This window comes from Schistocerca piceifrons, chromosome X (assembly GCF_021461385.2).
Source record: "Schistocerca piceifrons isolate TAMUIC-IGC-003096 chromosome X, iqSchPice1.1, whole genome shotgun sequence".
Taxonomy (NCBI): Eukaryota; Metazoa; Arthropoda; class Insecta; order Orthoptera; family Acrididae; genus Schistocerca; species Schistocerca piceifrons.
Window position 1 is genome coordinate 37,065,248 of NC_060149.1, and position 19,660 is coordinate 37,084,907.

General features: G+C 40.4%; 1 protein-coding gene across 5 annotated transcripts in view; it reads left to right on the forward strand.

The window, feature by feature from the left end:
* The window catches only part of LOC124721877 (molybdopterin synthase catalytic subunit-like), a 119,535-nt gene extending 100,338 nt beyond the window's left edge, over positions 1-19,197 (forward strand). For all 5 annotated transcript variants that reach the window (XM_047247021.1, XM_047247022.1, XM_047247019.1 and 2 more), the window contains 3 exons: positions 2,613-2,842; positions 2,928-2,978; positions 18,815-19,197. In XM_047247021.1, the coding sequence (XP_047102977.1) occupies positions 2,613-2,842; positions 2,928-2,978; positions 18,815-18,913 (380 nt within the window). In that variant the 3' untranslated portion in view covers positions 18,914-19,197. The remainder of the gene's footprint in view (positions 1-2,612; positions 2,843-2,927; positions 2,979-18,814) is intronic.
* Positions 19,198-19,660: the final 463 nt, after the last annotated feature.

Below are 19,660 nucleotides of genomic sequence, written 5' to 3' on the forward strand. Positions count from 1 at the left end.
ATGCATGGCCAAAGGAACAGGCACTGTGGTGACTAAAGCCTTTATGAAGTACAGTGTATGTATTCGCAGTCATGAATATGGATAATTTTGTGTCATAATTCAGAATAACATGGGTGCTGCAATACTGTATCAGGCCAAAATTGTGGGATTGGAGGCTGTGTTGTAAGGACAATTTTCATATGTTTACAGTTGAGTCGGCGTAAGTTGATCCCTGACAGTTACAGTTATCTCAACCAATAATGTAATGCGATTTTGTAAACATCTCTATGTCAGTGTTGTCACAGCTTTGTAGATGGCAACTGTTTTTACCTGCAGCCATTAGCGTTTCACAGTTGGAAGTTGGCAACAGTGCTGCGAGATGTCAGGGGTCTTCTTAAGTTGCCTCAAGTATAGTTCAGAGAAGTTGGTATTGTGTGGGGGGAGGGGGGATCCAGGTGGAAGGGGCTGTGAAGCAGCCATTGAAGTTGAACTTATTGTGATCAGCAGTGTATTCACCATTGGTTTGTCTGCTCTACTCTTGTCTGCAGTTTGGTGGTAGTCATTTGTTGTGGTAGTCATTTGTTGTGGTAGTCATTTGTTGTGGTAGTCATTTGTTGTGGTAGTAATTTGTTGTGGTAGTCAGTGGTTGAGGGTCATGCCATTGTAATAGTCTTTGCTGAAGTTACAGTAGAACATATATTTGATATTCCTAATTTCACAGATGGCCTTAGCTCTGTTAGGATAGGATATGCCTGTGGCAGGACAGGATTCTCAAAAGGCTTTACCTCTGATAGGACGGGATATACCTGTGACATGACTGGAATAGGATGTGCTTGGTGGATGCATAAGACAGGTTTTGCATCTGAATCTTCCACAGCAGTATGACCCGTGTGGTAATTACCCAAGTGAGATAGAAATGCAGGAAATATTTAAGGGTCTAATTAAATTAACCAAAAGACATTTCTGAAAAATTTCATAGGAAGGAGAAGGGCAGAAGAAAGAGAAGCATGGAAATACTAATATATGAATTACTACACAATTCTGCTGATTTTTGCAGTGACTGGTGATTCAGAGATAGTTGAAACAGTGCAGATATTTTGTAATACGCAATTTTATTTTGGGATCCATTTCTTAAACTGGGTTTTTCCAGTGTTTAGTTCCAAACTTTACACAATAATGTACATTAAAGTAATTAAATGTGACTCTATTCAAGTGACACACAGATTACTGAATATGATTTACAAAGATTTCCATGATCCTTTGGCAAATTCAGATAGTGTTGGTCTTACAGCACCATACTTTAAAAATGCAACTGTCGTAAGTGAAAATATACATGACAAATACAGAAAGAATGTTTTGGAACTACAGTTTGTTTCAAATTCGTCCTTTTTATAATCCATCACATCTGCACCTGTAGCTGAGTTTCTAACACATGCCTGTTTGTTGATGGTGATCTGTCTGTCAGATGGGGATTTTAAGGTCAGCAGTCACTTGATGCTATTCAAGAGGAGTAAGCCATGCGCTGGCACTAGATTTCACCCTCCCAGGCCAGGGAAAGCCAAAGGCAAACCGCTTCCACTAGGACATTGCGAAGGACGGTGATGCAGGACTGTTGCACTTGCTTCCCTGCATTCATTTTTTGAGTATGGGACCACTTTAGCTTTGATACTCCATCATTCATCTTACCAGGTTGTTTCTTTTCCTAAAATAGCTTTGATACACCTTCAGTCACAAATTATTGTTATTTTTATGTGACTGGGCTGTTTTCTTTGAATGATAAAGGGTACACAGTTTTCTGATATTATTTCATTAGCTATGTTTATCATTTCTCTGAACTCTGCTGAATTCCTCCTTTACCTCCTCCTCATCAGAGTCATTACCATCACCAGAGATCTTGGAATATGCCATTATTCATATTTTTTCATCTCTTGCCAGTGTTTTTGAGAACCTGGATGTTCCAAATATTTTGATGTTTTCTGTATTGTAATCAGTAATAATTCACTAGTGTCAGGTCATTAAATTGTCGAGGTGTTGTTTCAGATCTTGAAAATCAAGAAAGTTTATGGATGAGTCATATCTTTTTTTGTGATATACACAGATCAGTGTCTTTCATCAATTGTACGACAGTGTGCATCACAATTGCTCATTCAACTCCAGGAGGGTAGGACACCTCTCTCTGATACTGTGATTATTCATTCAACTACCATAATACATGCACATCTTACTCCCAGTTACACATCTTTTGCCAAGATCCAGACTTGATGTTAGTTGTCTGCATTTGTCGTTCTGTCTTTAGTTACCACCAAATGGATTTGTTTCTTTCTCTTGTAGACTGCTTGGATAGGCATTAATTGCTTGTCTACTTGTGCTCAACTCTATAAGTGGAAATTATTTTCATACTGTTAAGAAACGATGAGTTGTTGTGAATGTTGTGAAGTAGCTCAGTTTGTTAATGCTTAAGCCATTCATTTTCACAAATTATTGACTTAAGGATTTATTAAAATATGGACATTCTGTACATCTGTCAGTTGATCTTTGGTTTAGTTTCAAACATATTCATAAAGCCTTAATGCTTGTGGGAGGATTTGGGTCTTGGCACTACACTAGTTTATTGTTTACACTTGTTTTCTCAGTTGCACCACAGCCTGAAGAAAAAGAGGAAGGTACACAATTGATGCCTAAGGATGCATCCCAAGAGAAACTTCATCTGTCTGTTGCTCATCCCATCCTGGAAGAGCGAATTGCTAATGCTGAGGTACACTTAAAATTGGGGAAACCAGTTCCTAAAGATATTTATAGCCGTCTTAAAAGAATAGAAGATAGAATTCTGCAGCTTGAGGGAATTTCTCCAGAATACACCTATGTAAGTTCACTTATTGTACAACTCTTGTGTATGTTGTGTGCTACCGTTTTGTTGAATCATTCTTAGTAATGATGTTTGTTGGCAGGATGCAACATTTAATTTACATCTTCCAAGGCCTCTGCCCAAGATAAAAAGGGTATGTATCCTGCAGCATTATTCCATGATGTACCTTTTTCAGAGTGAAGTCTGTGTTTATTTTGTTGCACTACATCAGTCATGTTCTATAAAAACTGCAGTGAGTGATCTTGGGGATGTGGAGAGAAGTCAAGGATGTATTTTTATTTAAGTGCAATAGAAATGACTTCACATTATGAAATTTTATTGTATAGCAGTGTTATACATAATTACAAAAAATTAAACATTAATTTTAAGAATTTATGTGAAGATACCTTTCACACACACACACACACACACACACACACACACACACACACACACACAATGCTCTTACCTTCAATGCAGAATGAGAATAAGAAAATAGTGAAATGATGTCTATTGAAATCAAAAATATAATTTAAGGTAAGAAGCAAGAAGAACAGTGATACAGGAATTGGTTGCAGGAGTGGTGGGAAAGGGGGAGGAAGTTGCTATTCTCACCTGTTCAAGTTGGGGCATCTAATGGTTGGGAGGTAAGGGAGGGGGAAAGTCAAGGTGGCATAGGCTGTGGAGGTCACCTCACAGAATCTCTACAATGAAACTTCCTTTGTGGAACTTGTTTACAAACAAGTTGGTCAGTTAGCAAGTCTTTACTGTTGCCTAACCTCCACATTTGTGTAAACAAGCTGGTCAGTGAGTATTCACTTTTGCATAATCTCCACATGCACTTCTTAAGCCTGAGAAGGAGTAGCTCTGTCTGTGCTTGATGTGTGCAGAATGGCAGGAAGTAACAGGTTCACATTCTTGCAGTAAGGAAAGACAACACATTCTAGTATGTATGCATACATAAGCTGTATAACTTTGTGTGTTGCTGTGGACAAGAACAATGTGCACTGAGGCCCTGCATGTACCAGATATTGTATGACAATAGTACGTATTGACTCTTGACTTGTGTTTAGCAGTGAGGTAACTGATTGTATATTTGCTACTGGACTTAATAAATTTTGTTGATACTGACAACAGTTACATCTAGCATTGAACTTTGCTACAGGCCCTACCTGTTACCAGTGTAATGTTTCAGAATTCCACAGTGCACAACACCCTGCTGAAGTCTACATTACCTGCAATCTCTATCTGATATGTAAGGCTTAGCAACGTATTACAAGTCGGTTGCCAGCATTCGTGAGATTTCCATAGAAGTGAATTCATTTTGCTGACCTCCACCTACATAAGGAAAAATGGCTGTCATGGTACAATAAGTTAGAGCTCACAAGAAAGACAAATGCTAGAGAAATAGTCTGAAAGTGTTTGTATGAACCATTTGCCAAACACTTTCCTGTGAATTGCAGAGAAATCATGTACTTGTAGATGTAGAACTGACTTCCTATTCCGAATATCATTATGGACACACTTTCCCCAGAGGCAAGAATTTCAGCACATCGTTTTCTTGATTACTTGAAAGTGAAATGGCTCCTCCACTGGTAAGTGTGACTAACACACTCTCCGCTACAAACTGCTTTGGATTTTATGCAGTTAAAAGAGAGCTTACAATACTCATTAGAAGCCAGTACCTGAGTATGAATTCTGTTATCTGTTATAACTTTCTTGCACACTATGTGGTTATTTAGTGAATAAGGTAGCGAGGAACAGATATTGTTAATGAACAGAGAATTCAGATATTAATTTATTCTAGATCTAGTATCCAGTAGTACAAAACACATAACTTTCTTGCTGTAGTTGCAGCACTAGTTGCCAACAGTAGCTTTAAATATTGAAACATATGCAGATACAAAAGATTTATAAATCTGTCGCTCTTTAATACAGTGTCTATTTAGAAGTGTTGAGCCCTGGTCACTATGAAAGTCTCTAAATGTTACTCAACTGGCAAACACAAAATCGGGTTAGTGCATGAATGTTCAAACTTAAGTACACCTGCCACTAGAGCACCAGAGAGGGGGAATACTTGCATCTTGTTGGCAGTGGAGTAATCATTCGTGACAGCTCCCCTCGTGCTTCAGTGGCAGCTGTAGGAAACACAGTGGTGTAACTGATGACATGCATTTGAAAGTGAGGCCGACTGGATAGTGGCCAATACTGCACCCTTGCCCACCCAATTTGGAAGGCACGGGGGGGGGGGGGGGGGGGGGCGCTATACTGTGGATAGTGATGAAGCTGGTTGTTTGGATGGGGACAGAGCAGACCAACCTGTGTCCTGACATTGTGTCTTGTTGCGAGCGCCAGGGAAACTGCCCCAGAAAATCAGCTGCAGGACACTTCTGAAGGCACAGGTAGGAGCATGGAGGGTGCTGCAGAGGGTGCTGGTCACTAGCCAAGAGTGACAGCATTGATGTTTGCAGGAGAGGTGACCTGCGGCGTTGGTGGCAGTGGTGTTGCAGGTGGGCAGGTGGAGACTTACATTGGTGAGATGGCCGCAGGTGGAAACACCCACTCGGTAAGCTGCTTGTGCAGTGAAGAAATCTAAAACAGAATGAGATTTTCACTCTGCTGCGGAGTGTGCACTGATATGAAATTTCCTGGCAGATTAAAACTGTGTGCCGGACCGAGACTCGAACTCGGGACCTTTGCCTTTTGTGGGCAAGTGCTCTAATTCAGGAAAGGCAAAGGCTAAAGTACCAAGTTCATGTCTCAGTTGTGCACACAGTTTTAATTTGCCAGGAAGTTTCAAATCTAAAACAGTTTGGTCTAAGCAGGATCACAAAATTCACAGAGCTGTAGCTGATTTTGGTGGTGCTGATGCATGTCTGCACTGCTGCGAATAGTATACTGCACTCTGCCAGCTGATATGAGAACAAAGCTGGATTTTTATAAGTGTGGCTTATTGTACACTTGATATTGAACTCTGATGTTTGGATGAAACTTCATGGTGAAGTCTGAAGCAAATGCAGCAAGGCCCAATGGTGTCTCTCATGCAAACGTTCTGCTGGCAAAATGTCAGGAACAGAAAAAGTATGATATGAACTCTGACACATCATTAAGACATATTTATGTGAATGTGAAACTTGAAGTGTCAGATTTGAGCATTCAAACAAAACGTTCGGCCTTGCCATTCGACTGTAGCAAGAACGGTGCTGTCCTGACATGTGGTATTCCATTGTGTTTGCAAAATTGTGCAAATTCCTTGGAAGAAAAAGGAAGTCCATTGTCAGAAACAATTGGTTGTGGCAACTCTTCAAGGGAAAATACAGAAGCGAGTGCCTTGATTGTACTAGTGGCATTTTTTGAATGCATTGGGATAACAAAAGGGTATTTGCTGGAGTCATTGATGATAATCAACCAACCTGATTGCCAAAAGGGGCCAGCAAAGTCTATATGGAAGCCTTGCCATGGAGTATCAGAATGTGGCCAGGAGAGAAATTTCTGGTGTGGAGCGGCCTGATGGTCTGCCCAAGTGCAACATTGTGCCATCACACGTTTAATTTACTTATCTAAATGAGCCATGTACAATGTTGGTGCACCAACTGCTTAGTGTGAACTGTTCCCCAATAACCTCTATGTAAAAGACTTAACACCTGCTGTTGCAGCAAAGTGGGAATCAACACTCTTGTCTATTAGGTGTATGAAGCAAAATCTTATCATTCAGAAGAGATAAACTGTTGCAGTGCACAAAGTATCTTTGCACTAAGGGATTAAGAATACATTTCTGAGAGTGTGGGAAACCTTTGCAGATGTAACTTTTTAGCAATTGTAGTGATGAGTCATGCTCTGTGACTTATGCAATCTAAACAAGAAGCTTCTGATGCATCGAATGCTACTGAGAGGTACATGAGATGATGTGTTGGTGTTTGCATGTTGTGCCATTGGGCAATACAAAATTTCATTCAGGTAATTTGACAATATTGGTGACCAGTGTTGAAGATTGTGCGCCATATGGTTAAGAACTTGTTTCGATGAATGAAACAGTGCAGTCAAAGGCTTATAGTCTGTGATCAGGAAAAGTTTTTTGCCATACAGGTGATGATGAAATTTGGTGACACCATAGCCAGGGTTTCCTTCACCAGCTGACTTTAAGTAATCTGAGCACTGTTCAAAGTTTTGGAAGCAAATGAAATGGGGCGTTCTGTGTAGCCAGTTGTGTGAGATAAAACTTCCCCAATGCCTTGGGACGAGGCATTGACTGCAAGCACAGGTGGTTTAATCAGATCGTAGTGCACAAGGCAAGTTGACAAAGCAATGCATTTTTCAGTCTTTGAAAAGCTAGTTCACAGTCTTTTGTCCAGTGGAATGGAACATTTTGACATCTGAGGCGCATTAGGAATGAACTTCATGTAGTAAGTCAATTTTCGAGAAACAGCTTTCATTTCACATATATTCTTAGGAGATGGCAACTGTTGAATTGCTTGCAAATGTTTGTTGAAGGACAAGCACCACTGGCGTTGATGCTATGTCCTGAGTATTCAATCATCATGTTGAAAAAAGCACAAATTTTTAAGGTGTTGCTCTTGTGTTTGTCTGGAGACAATTATGTTGCAAGATAATTAAAACAATAAAGGCACCTTGGACATTGGTTCTGCAGAAAAGTTTTGAAACAGTGCCGCCATGGAAGTGCTCCTGGAAGGTAGGAGTTGATATTCAAGTAAGCTGACATGAGTATTCACAACAAATATTTTCTTTGTCTCTTCATCCAATGTTAGTTGAAGATAGGCTTCTGCGAGATCAATTTTTGAGAAGAACTGTCCTCCTGCTAGGTGATCCAAAATTTCCTCTATACATGGGAGTGGATAAGAATCAATAACTGTCTGTAAATTTACTGGCATTTTAAATCCACTCAAAGACAAATATTCCTATTTGGCTTTTGATTGATGACTAATGGTGATGACCACTGACTTGCTGAACTAGGTTTTAAAACACCAACAGATTCCAATCTGAATTTCTGTAGCCACATTTTCATGTAATGCATGTGACACAGGGCGTGCCGTGGTAAAATTTTGGTTGCACATTAGCCTTCAGCATAATGTGAGCAAGAAAATCTTCTGCACATCCTAAATTACTTTCGAACAAATGTTAATACTTGTGACAGAGTTGTTGAATTGCGGCATGGGAAATTTTAGTGTCAAAATATTTGGGTTCCTGTGTGACCAAACTAGAGAGATACAGACTGCCTGGATGTGGGCTGGGTTCTCTGTCAAAGATTGAGGTTGTGGACAGCAACAGAGGCGGGTCCTGGTGAAGATACAGCAACCATTTATTAGTCCTTTACTAATTCATACAGTTCAGACACTCTTCTGATTGTGCTCCATTCTCTGGTGTGGTCTAGAGTTCCCTCACATTATTCCGACATCATAGCTGCAGACGTAAACGTATGGCGGGCAGCGTGCATGCGCTGCTTGGGAGACAGAGTGCCGCACTAGCATCTCCAGTATCCTAGGCAAGCTGAGGTGGCAATATGCAGCTGGTCTGTGGTCGTGGGTGGCCACCAGGTCTTCTCTGATGCAGGAGGTAGCATTGTTCCAATAGGACAACAACGGCGTTGCCAGGAGTAGAAGTCTGGACTGATGATGAGAAGCAGGGGTGAGTGGATGGCACAGTGTTGACTGCCCAGGCTGGGCAGATAGGCAGAGCTCCCTCCTTCATGGACCGGTGGTGGCAGAGTTCGCAGTGAGGATTCCCAGCTGACTCACAGCAAGTGCCAGGTGTGGCCCCTCTATGCCCAAATGTGATGTACTCAGATGGGCCAGCATTTAAATGCTGGTTCACGGTGCTGATTTCACCGAAGAACTGCATTTGTGGGCCACGGCGAACCATCTGGAACAGGGCAGTGACTGGGGGTCTTTCATAATCGTCAATGACGTGGAAGTCAGGTGAGCCGGAGTGGCTTCTTGAAGGCTGGCCCAGGGCTCTGACACCCAGTATGGTGTCATGGATGTCTTGCTGATGCTGAGGGACACTGATCAAGAAGGAGGGACGGCCGGCTGCAGCCGATGTCTGTGGTTTGTGGTCTGATTTCGGCACTTGTAGTTTGACGACACAGGAGCCAATTGTGCAGTTCAGTGACCAGCATCTGCTGTCTGGCTGTGGCTTCGTTGCAATTCTGGGCTCTGACTTCTGCTCCAAGTTCCCCTATAGTTTTCTCCTGTTTCAATATTTCCTTAGTCTTGTTTTTGTATTTTGCTGTGAAGTGGCATGTTCCAAGCACTGAAATGTTGTCGCTGTTGTAGGCAGTAACATGCAGACTTCATGTTTGCAAAGGTGGTTGGACAATTTTTTCATCTAGGTTAAGTAACATCCCAGAATCTGTAATATCTAGCTGAAAAACCATTGGCTAGTTACAAATTTGCAAGGTAATCCGCAGTTTGCTGTGTGTTTTCTGAATACAGTTGCCCATTCTGTGTTTGTGAAAAGCTGTGCTCTGTGTCCGCCTACACAGTAGAGCATTTCTGTAAATTTCTAGGAGAGCCTTTTTGAAGTATGTGGTATTCGCATTAAACTTGTGCATTTTCTGCATCTTCACTTGTTTGGTTTTTGAGCAGAATCTGAACCTTAAACGACATTGATTTCCGTTCATTCCTGCTTTGCATTATCCCTATGTGAAACAGAGGAGGGGTTTCTAGACTTTTGTGGGCAGACCAGTTTTGTATGCAATGACAAAAATTGCATTCAGCTTTACTGAAGAAGCAATCTTCTGATCATGGGTTATATAGCATTTCACCCATGAGTTCGCTTTGTGCGGAGCTAAAGTAGTGTAATTAGTGTCGCACCAGTATGGCAAACGCAGTATCTAGTGTATCGAGCCTTGTTTACACGGTGTTGACTTGCAAGTGCTGGGGCCGGGACTGTGGGTGGGTCACGGATTCTTTGTCTCAAGTGAAGTGATAATAGTTGGACAGAAATCTTGCTCGGCTAAATCTTGAACTTTGCATGCATCGATAACTTCAGCACTTCACTGAGTCTAAGGTTGTGATGCTTTAGAATTTTGGCCTTCAGTTTCTGATCTGATAGATTCTGAATAATAGCATCATGAAACATTTTGTCGTGATAAGTTACACCACAACACAATTGAATGTACAGTCTCTAGTCAAGCCCTGCAATTCCGCAATCCATTCTTCATAGGCTTAATCACTATGATGTTGCGTGCAGAATAGAGATGGGTCGAACTCGTTCATTCCCGTGAACTTCATTCATTTCACTCTTTCCCGTGAAGCGTTCAAATGAAGTAGTTCATTCACGAAGTACGGAAGCCTGGCGAAGTTGCCCAGTTCGCCGCTCAGCCGCGGCTACGCTCGCTTCTCCTCACTCGTACAGTAACGCTTCGTAATACTTCATAATTTTACCAACAGATGGCCGAACTATGCAGTAATGTGCACGCAACGTTTTACGCTCTTACAGCGTCTGAGTTAAATAGAGCGTGGTCGAAGGGGACAAAGGAAAGATAAACAGAGAAGCCTGTCACATATAAAGAAGGTATTACATTTAATCTTGCTCGACATTTTCTCATAAAGCGCCCAAAAAAGTCTTTATTTGCCAAATGAAACATTGTTTGTTGTATTCATGGACTGAAAACTAGGGATACCAGCGAAATGCAGTCCAGTTTTATGTTCCTTTTAAAATTTAATCCAAAATAGAATGAGTATGTTTACCACTGTCACAAAGTCTATATACCTACGTTAAGTAATTATTCAGAAGTTTTCCTGTAGATTTTATTTTTGTTGAGAATAATAACCCTCCAGATTTAAAACATAAACTGTCACATGTAGTCATTGGTACGATTTCAGGTAAAATCCCTCTTTCAGTGTTATTAACAAACCTTTTATTTTCATGTTGGCTGTGCGTGCTCAAAAAGCCAGCCTCTTCGTTTGTATCTTTAATATTCATTTGTCTGCAAGCGCTGCCAACGGTAGGCTACCCGTAGACGCGAAGTATAACTGCACAAATAGTCATGGGTAATGATGTCAGCACTGCAGGAAGCAACTGACGCTGCTTTCCCCTCGCCCCCTCACCTTCCCAACCCAACCCATCGTAAACCTATCGTTCCCCACAAACACCGCATGATTCGTCGACAGGCAGTAGAGGGAGGACTGAAGTGAGGGGAGGATGAGTGACGTAGCGCCGATGTAGTGGGGGAGGGAGAAGGGAAGAGAGTGCGTGAACTAGAAAAAAGTGTGGAGTGTGCTATCTGTGAAGAGTTTGAAGTACCAGTTCATTGAAATTGAGTGGTTAGTTCACACTTCACTGGAGTGAAGCATTCATTTGAACGACTCATTCACGAGCTCCCCATCACTAGTGCAGAAAAATTTGTACCATGCAGCAGCAGTGTGTATTTGACTCTCAAAAAATTCATCTAATCTTGCAATTATGACCTCATAGGGCTGGGTTCGGGGCTCACTGAGGGTAAACAATTTCACTAGGAAGCAGCAGGTGTAAACTCCTACACACGAAAAGAAAAATTCATGATGTGATTCACCTAAATTCCATGTTAACAGGACATGGGGAGACAGACAAAGTTATCCTGCAGCAGGCTGAACGCAAGCCAGTAGATGTTTTTTTTTTAAGGGCGCTTATACATTGACAAGGTTACAGATGGAAAATCTGAAGGATTTGGCTGCTGTCGTTACATGGATTGTTTGTCTCAAGTGAAGCGATAATAGTTAGACAGTTGTTGTGATCTTCAGTCTGAAGGACCGAGGAAGGTGGCGCAGTGGTTAGCACACACAGCTCGCATTCAGGAGGACAGTGTTTCAAACCCGCATCTGGCCATGATGATTTAGATTTTCTGTGATTTCCCTAAATTGCTCCAGTCAAATACTGGGATAATTCCTTTGAAAGGGCATGGCCTATTTCCTTCCCATCCTTCCCTAATCCAATGGGACTGATGACCTAACTGTTTGGTCCCTTCCTGCCAAATCAGTCAACCAATCCAAAGACTGGTTTGATGCAGTTCTCCGCATTACTCCATCCTGTGCAAGACTCGTCATCTCCAAATAACTACTACAACCTACATCCTTCTGAATCTGCTTAGTGTATTCATCTCTTGGTCTCCCTCTATGATTTTTACCCCCGTGCTTCCCTCCAATACTAAATTGGTGATCCCTTGGCGTCTCAGAGTGTGTCCTATCAATTGTCTCTTATTTTAATCAAATTGTGCCAAATATTACTTTTCTCCCCATTAGTTACATGAACTACTCATCTGATCTTTAGCATTTCTCTGTAGCACCACATTTCAAAAGCTTATATTCCCTTGTTGTGTGAACAATTTATCATCCACATTTCACTTCCACACAAGGCTACACTCCATACAACTGCTTTCAGAAAAGACTTCCCGACACTTAAATGTGTTAACAAATTTCTTTCCTTTAGAAACATTTTCCTTGCCATTGCCAGTTTACATTTTATATCCTTTCTGGTTCAGCCATCATCTGTTATTTTGCTGGCCAAATAGCAAAACTAATCTACTACTTTTAGTGTTTCATTTCCTAATCCAGCTCCCTCAGCATCGTCTAATATAATTCAACTACATTCCATTACCCTTCTTTTACTTTTGTTGATGTTCATCTTACATCATTCTCAATCCGAACGAATTCAAAAGTAATAGCAGTGTACATGGCTACAACACTAGGAGAAAGGATGATCTTCACTACTCAATGTTAAATCTAACTTTGGCTCAGAAGGGGGTAAATTATGCTGCCACAAAAGCCTTTGGTCACTTACCTAATAGCATCAAAAGTCTGACAGATAGCCACATAGCATTTAAAAGGAAATTAGAAGACTTTCTTAATGGCAACTCCTACTCATTAGATGAATTTTTGGATATAGTAAGTGGGTAATTTCCCAACCCCCCCCCCCCCCCCCCAAAAAAAAAAAAAAAATATTAACCTGACACGTTCCACATCATTACGAAGTGTCGTATTCATGATCTATGGAACAAATACTAATCTAATCTAACCTAATCAAGCTGCTGTCCATTCTGTTCAACTGCTCTTCCAATTCCTCTGCTGTCTCGTACAGAATTACAATGTCATCGACAAACCTCAAACTTGTTATTTCTTCTTCCTGATCTCGAATAACTACTACAAATTTTTCTTTGGGTTCCTTTACTGCTTGCTCAATGTACAGATTTAATAACGTTTGTTATAAGCTGCAAACTTGTCTCAATCCCTTCCCCTCTTCCGTGCTCCTTGTCTCTTATAACTGCCATCTTGTTTCTGTACAAGTAATAAATAGCCTTTTGCTCCCTGTATTTTACTGCTGTGACCTTCAAAATTTCAAATGGAGTATTCCAGTCAACATTGTCAAAAGCTTTCTTGAGGTCTACAGATGGTATAAATGTTGGTTTGCCTTTTCTCGGCATAACTTCTAAGAGAAGTCACATGGTCAGTATTGCCTCGTGTGATCCCTACATTTCTCCAGAATCCAAACTGATCCTGCCCAAGGTCATCTTCTACCAGTTTTTCCATTCTTCTGTAAAGTATTTGTGTTAGTACTTTTCAGCAGTGCCTCATTAAACAGATAGTTCAATAATGTTCACTCCAGTCAGCACCTGCTTTCTTTGGAATTATTACATTCTTCTTGAGGGTATTTCATCTGCCTCATAAATGTTGAACACCAGATGGAATAGTTTTGTAATGGGTGCCTCTCCCGACGATATCATTAGTTGTTATAGAATGTTGCCTACTCCAAGGGCCTTGTTTCAGCTTAGGTCTTTCAGTACTCTGACAAATTCTTGTTACAGTATCATATCTCCCATCTCATCTTCATCTATGTCTTCTTCCCTTTCTGTAGTATTGCCTTCAAGTTCATATCTCTTGTATAGACCCTCTATGTACTCTTTCCACCTTTCAGCTTTTCCTTCTTTGCTTACAAGGGAACCTCCCCATCGCTACCCCCTCAGATTTAGTTATAAATTGGCACAGTGGATAGCCCTTGAAAAACTGAACACACATAAATCGAGAAAACAGGAAGAAATTGTGTGGAACTATGAAAGAAATAAGCAAAATATACAAACTGAGTAGTCCATGCACAAGATAGGCAACATCAAGGATAATGTAAACTCAGGAGCGCCGTGGTCCCGTGGTTAGCGCGAGCAGCTGCGGAACGAGAGGTCCTTGGTTCAAGTCTTCCCTCGAGCGAAAAGATTAATTCCTTTATTTTCAGACAATTATTTTGCGAAGCTGCACAGGTACGCAGAGCAGTATTGTTTACGTGATCGTGTGTCAATTATCAAAGTTCAGGCACTCATAGATAATCAACTTCGCTCTCCAGAATTTCAGGACATGTTCAGATTTGCTTGGACATATGCTGGATTTGACGGTCTACACACGGAAAAATTTGAAAACATTAAAAACATATGTTCTGACAGAGCACAGGGAAAACTGCGCGACTGTGAAACTGTTGCATTCATTTGTTGCAGTTTATGTGACAAACTCTTATGTTTTCATCACTTTTTTGGGAGTGATTATCACAGCTACAAGAAAACCTAAATCGGGCAAGGTAGAAGAATCTTTTTACCCATTCGCCCAGTGTACAAGTTAGGTGGGTCGACATCATATTCCTGTCATGTGACACATGCCGTCACCAGTGTCGTATAGAATATATCAGACGTGTTATCCTGTGGAGGAATGGGTTCACCTATGACCTTGCGATCAAATGTTTTCGGTTCCCACTGGAGAGGCACGTCCTTTCATCTACTAATCGCACGGTTTTGCGGTGCGGTCGCAAAACACAGACACTAAACTTATTACAGTGAACAGAGACGTCAATGAAAAAACAGACAGATCACAATTTTGCGAAAATAAAAAAAGTAGACTTTTCACTCAAGGAAGACTTAAACCAAGGACCTCTCGTTCCACTGCTACTCACGTTAACCACGGGACCATGCCGCTCCTGGGCTCACATCATACTTGATGTTGCATATGTTGCGCATGGACTACTCAGTTTGTATATTTTGCTTATTTTTTCATAGTTCCACGCAACTTCTTCCTGTTTTCTAGATTGATCTGTGTCCAGTTTTTCAAGGCCTATCCACTGTGCCAACTTATAACTAAATCTGAGGGGGGTGCGATGTGGAGGTTCCCTTTTTAGTACTGGTTTTCCATCCAAGCTCTTGATATTCGTTCAGGTAGTTCTCTTTTCTCCAGAGGTCTCTTTAAATATTCCTGTAGGTGGTATCTTCTCCATAGTGAAATATACTTCTAAATCGTTACATTTGTCCTCTTGCCATTCCTGCTTACCCATTCTGCAGTTCCTGTCAATCTCATTTTTTTAGACATTTGTATTCCCTTTCACCTGCTTTATTTGCTGCATTTTTATATTTCCTCCTTTCGATCTTTTTACCCACTTGATCGTCTGCTGCTTTCCCTATTTCATCTCTCATAGCTACCCATTTGTCTACTAGTGTATTCCTTTCCCCTGTTCTAGTCAATTGCTGCCTAATGCTCCCTCTGAAACTCTCAATCACCTCTCACTCTTTCAACTTATCCAGATCCCATCTCCTTAATTTCCTATCTTTTTGTAGTTTCTTCAGTTTTAATCCACAGTTCATAACCAATAAATTGTGGTCACAGTCCACATCCACCCCTGGAAATGTCTTACAATTTAAAATCTGGTTCCAAAATATCTGTTTTACTATTATATTATCAATCTGAAACCTTCTGGTATCTCTAGGTCTCATCCATGTATACAACGTTCTTTCATGTTTTGTAAGCCAAGTGTTAGCAATTATATTATGCTCTGTGCAAGTTTTTGCCAAGTGACTTTCTCTTTCATTCCTTTTCTCCAGTCTATACTCACCTACGTGTTTTCCTTCACATCCTTTTCCTACTGTCAAATTCCAGCCCCTCATCAAATTTAAATTTTCCTCTGCCTTAACTATTGGAATCATTCCTTTTATCTCATCATACATTTCTTCAATCTCTTCATCATGTGTGGAGCTAGTTGGCAGATAAACTTCTATTACTATAGTGAGTATGGGCTTGTAGTGTCTGTCTCGGCACAATAATGCGTTCACTATATTCTTCATAGAAACTTACCTACATTCCTGTTTTCTTATTCATTATTAGACCTACTTCTTCATTGCCCCTATTTGATTTTGTATTTACAGTCATATATTCACCTGACCAGTAGTCAAGTTCCTCCTGCCATCCAACTTCACTAATTTCCACTGTATCTAACTTCAACCTATCCATTTCCCTTTTAAATTTTCTAACAAACCTGCCCAATTAAGGGATCTAACATTCCACACTCAGACCGATAGAACACGAGTTTTGTTTCTCATGATGATGACATCCTCCTGACTAGTCCCCACCTGGAGATCCAAATGGGGGACTTTTTTACCTCTGGAAAATTTTACACAAGAGAATGCCATCACCTCGGGGAGAAACTATGGTAGTGGTTTCCCCTTTATTTCAGTCTTTCCTAGTACCAGCGCAGCAAGGCAATTTTGGTAGATGTTACAAGGCGAGGTCAGTCAATCATCTAGACTGTTGACCCTGCAACTACTGAAAAATCTGTTTCCCCTTTTCAGGAACCACAAGTTTGTCTGGCCTCTCAACCCCTCCGTTGTGATTGCAGTGGTAAGGTCTGTTGTTCACAGGAGGGAAACATAGTAAGTAGATATAGGGGCATGAGTGCAGAATAAGTAAGGTGTTTTTTTCCACAGAGGTAAAATATCATTGATGTGGATCACATTTGGAAGCAAGAGGTACCACCAGGCACAATGCTATGAGCATGAAGTGGGAGGACAACTTATGCAGAATTCTAGGAATAAGAAACAAAATGGAGGAAGACATGCTAGAGGGTTGTTATGCACCAACATGGACTTGGAAGCTGCTCGACAGCATTCCCATTAAAATTCAACTCAACAAAGACATGCAGAGGTGTAGTGGTGCTTAGGTAGTGTAATAAATAGGAAAGAACATAAGTTTCTATTGCACATGGGCCTCGTGTTGGTGGTGAGCCTGGACCACCTGGGTAGGAAAATACTGAATTCTCCCCACTATAGCTTACACGAAGTGAGGGACAATGATGTGGAGTCACTATGTTCAACGTTGCTCAGTTCTTTCATTGGAGCTAAGCATATTTGATTAAATTTAGAAGTGTTTCCCCTTGTAGGTAAGATTTGCTATGCAAGCCTGGGGTTGGATTTCTTAAATAAACATGACACAGAAATTAATCTTTCACATCAGATTGTCAAATCATTGGAACGTTGTTCCAGCTGGGAGAGACTGCTGCAAAAGGTACACTTTTACAGGGTTCTCCAGTCATGAGAGTAGAACCAAGTAAACTGTGCACAAAGTTATTAAGGCTCAGCTCACATGATAGAGTGCCAAAAGAGACACGGAAACTGCTCTGGGGGAGTGTGGATACCAACGTATCAAGTAATGTTGTGTGTGTGTTAGAGCCATTAATTAGACAATAGTGAATTGCATACGTGACATTGTTTTATACATAGGAGCCCGGTGCGCATGCGGGAAGGGAATGCAGCATATGTGGTTCCAGTTAGAGTGGATAATTTTCTCACCAGTGAGGGGGTTTTGGGAAAAGGATTGCCAATTTGGATGTTAAAGATGAAATGATTTGCTCATGTCAAATATGGACCTCTGCCATAGGCAAACCATCAGTATATGTATCTGCTTTATGTGAGAAAGTACAGCATCTGAATGGTGAAGATAGGGTAGCTATGGAGAAACTGTTGCTAAAGAATGCAGACTTGTTCAGTCCTAATGGACCATTGCTGGTGACACCCATTCCTCAACACAGAATCCCGCAATTGTGGGACAAATTTCTGGTTTATAGGAAATCATATAGGATACCTCATCATTTACAACCAATAATGGAGGAGTTTGTCAATCAACAGTTGTATTATGGCATTAAGAAGAAATTAATAGTCCCTGGGACCTGTTGTCACCATGCCTAAGAAGTCAGTGGATGGGACAAAGAGGTGAAAGTTCTGTTGCAACTATCATTCAAAAAAATGTGTGTGAAATGTTATGGACTTAACTGCTAAGGTCATCAGTCCCTAAGCTTACACACTACTTAACCTAAATTATCCTAAGGACAAACACACACACACCCATGCCCGAGGGGGACTCGAACCTCCGTCGGGATCAGCCGCACAGTCCATGACTGCATCGCCTTAGACCGCTCGGCTAATCCCGCGTGGCCAAGTATCATTATTTAAGCAGTAGAACAATTACAGATGAAATCCTATACCGAATATAGTAGAAACATCAGATAACTTGGGACAGTACAAGTATTTTTCACTGTTCTTGTAGAAACAGTAAACAGCCAATCAGTTGCAAAATGGGTTTCTTAAAAACTCATTTACCATGGTTTCAACACTTACAAAAATGCCTTCTTCAGAAGGAAATGTTGACAACTGGATCACACGTTGTGGCAGAAGTACGTTAAAATATAGCTGAAAAACACCAGTCAAATATAAAATTTCAGCTTCATCATAAATTAAAACATGCACAATATGGTTGTAGTCATTTGGTGTTCCCTCCCCAATGTACAGCTATTGTACTAGTGCAGTTGTAAACTTCATTGGGGTTTCATTTGCTTTCTCTTAAAGGAGTTCTGCTGCTGTGCTGCAAAATGGAAGTTTCATTTTAGAGTAATAGATACAGTAACTTTAATAGTAATCATTATCATGTGTAAAACATGCATATTGCATATTTTTAAAATTGTTGTTGGATACTACTACTGGATATCATTGTTGTGAGTTAAATATCAGGGGAATATGGCTTTGAAAGAGCATAATGGTCACCTCTTCGTAGAGAACACACATACTCTCTCTTTTACCCTACTCTTATTACTGTATTACATTGTAACAAACCAGTGTTTAAATTTTGTGACACACATTATTATTTTTTCACCATTATTTTACCAAATTTTGCTTAATGTCAATTGTTATTTCTTTTTCAGAGATGTACTGTTGATGAGCTAGATGCTAAAATATCAGAGCTTCAAAAGAAGTTTGAAAAGAAACCTGAAACTTCAAGCCAGAAAGAGATAGTGAAATGATATTAAATGGAAATAACAAATTGTACTGGTTTTTATCCCAAACTTTTTGTAGAACAACTTTGTTTTTGTGTTGAAAGGAAAAAGGAATGGGAATTTACGAGCAGTCAAGTACAAACAATATTGACAATGTTGGAGTGTTTCTGATATTGTCTGCAACAGTCTTGAAGTCCATGTCTGTGTGAATTGAAAATATGAAAATGTATTGGAAAAAAATAGAAAATTGGCTCTGGTTGTTTGCAAAAGATGGAGCACTTTCAAATCGTAAACAAAGATAGTATGATGAATGTAAATGGTTTGAAATTTACTATGAAAAACTCAAAATGATCTCTGTAGGAATAACAGGCTGTCCACATAGTATGTTCAGATGACAGGTTGTAATACATCATGTGACATGGAGATATGAAATAAATAGAGAATGGGTGTAAAGATATGGAAGAAGACCGAGTGAGGTACATCAAGGGTTAGGGAAGAGGAAGAAAAGACAGGATACAGAGATAAATAAATTGTAGCTGTAGAATAACATTCCAGGCATGGTGATCTGAAATTGTATACACCAGGAGAAGTGTTGGATCTTGACATTCAGGTGTATTGTAAATAATTAGTTAGTTGCATTTTGCTTCTTCATTCCATTGTATTGAAACATTTGTCAAGCTGTTTTGATAATAATCCATAGCAGTCTTTGATAGGGGGCTGTCTCGAAATTATTTTAACAGGAAGTTAATTCCAATTTTTTTCCTTTCTAGACGT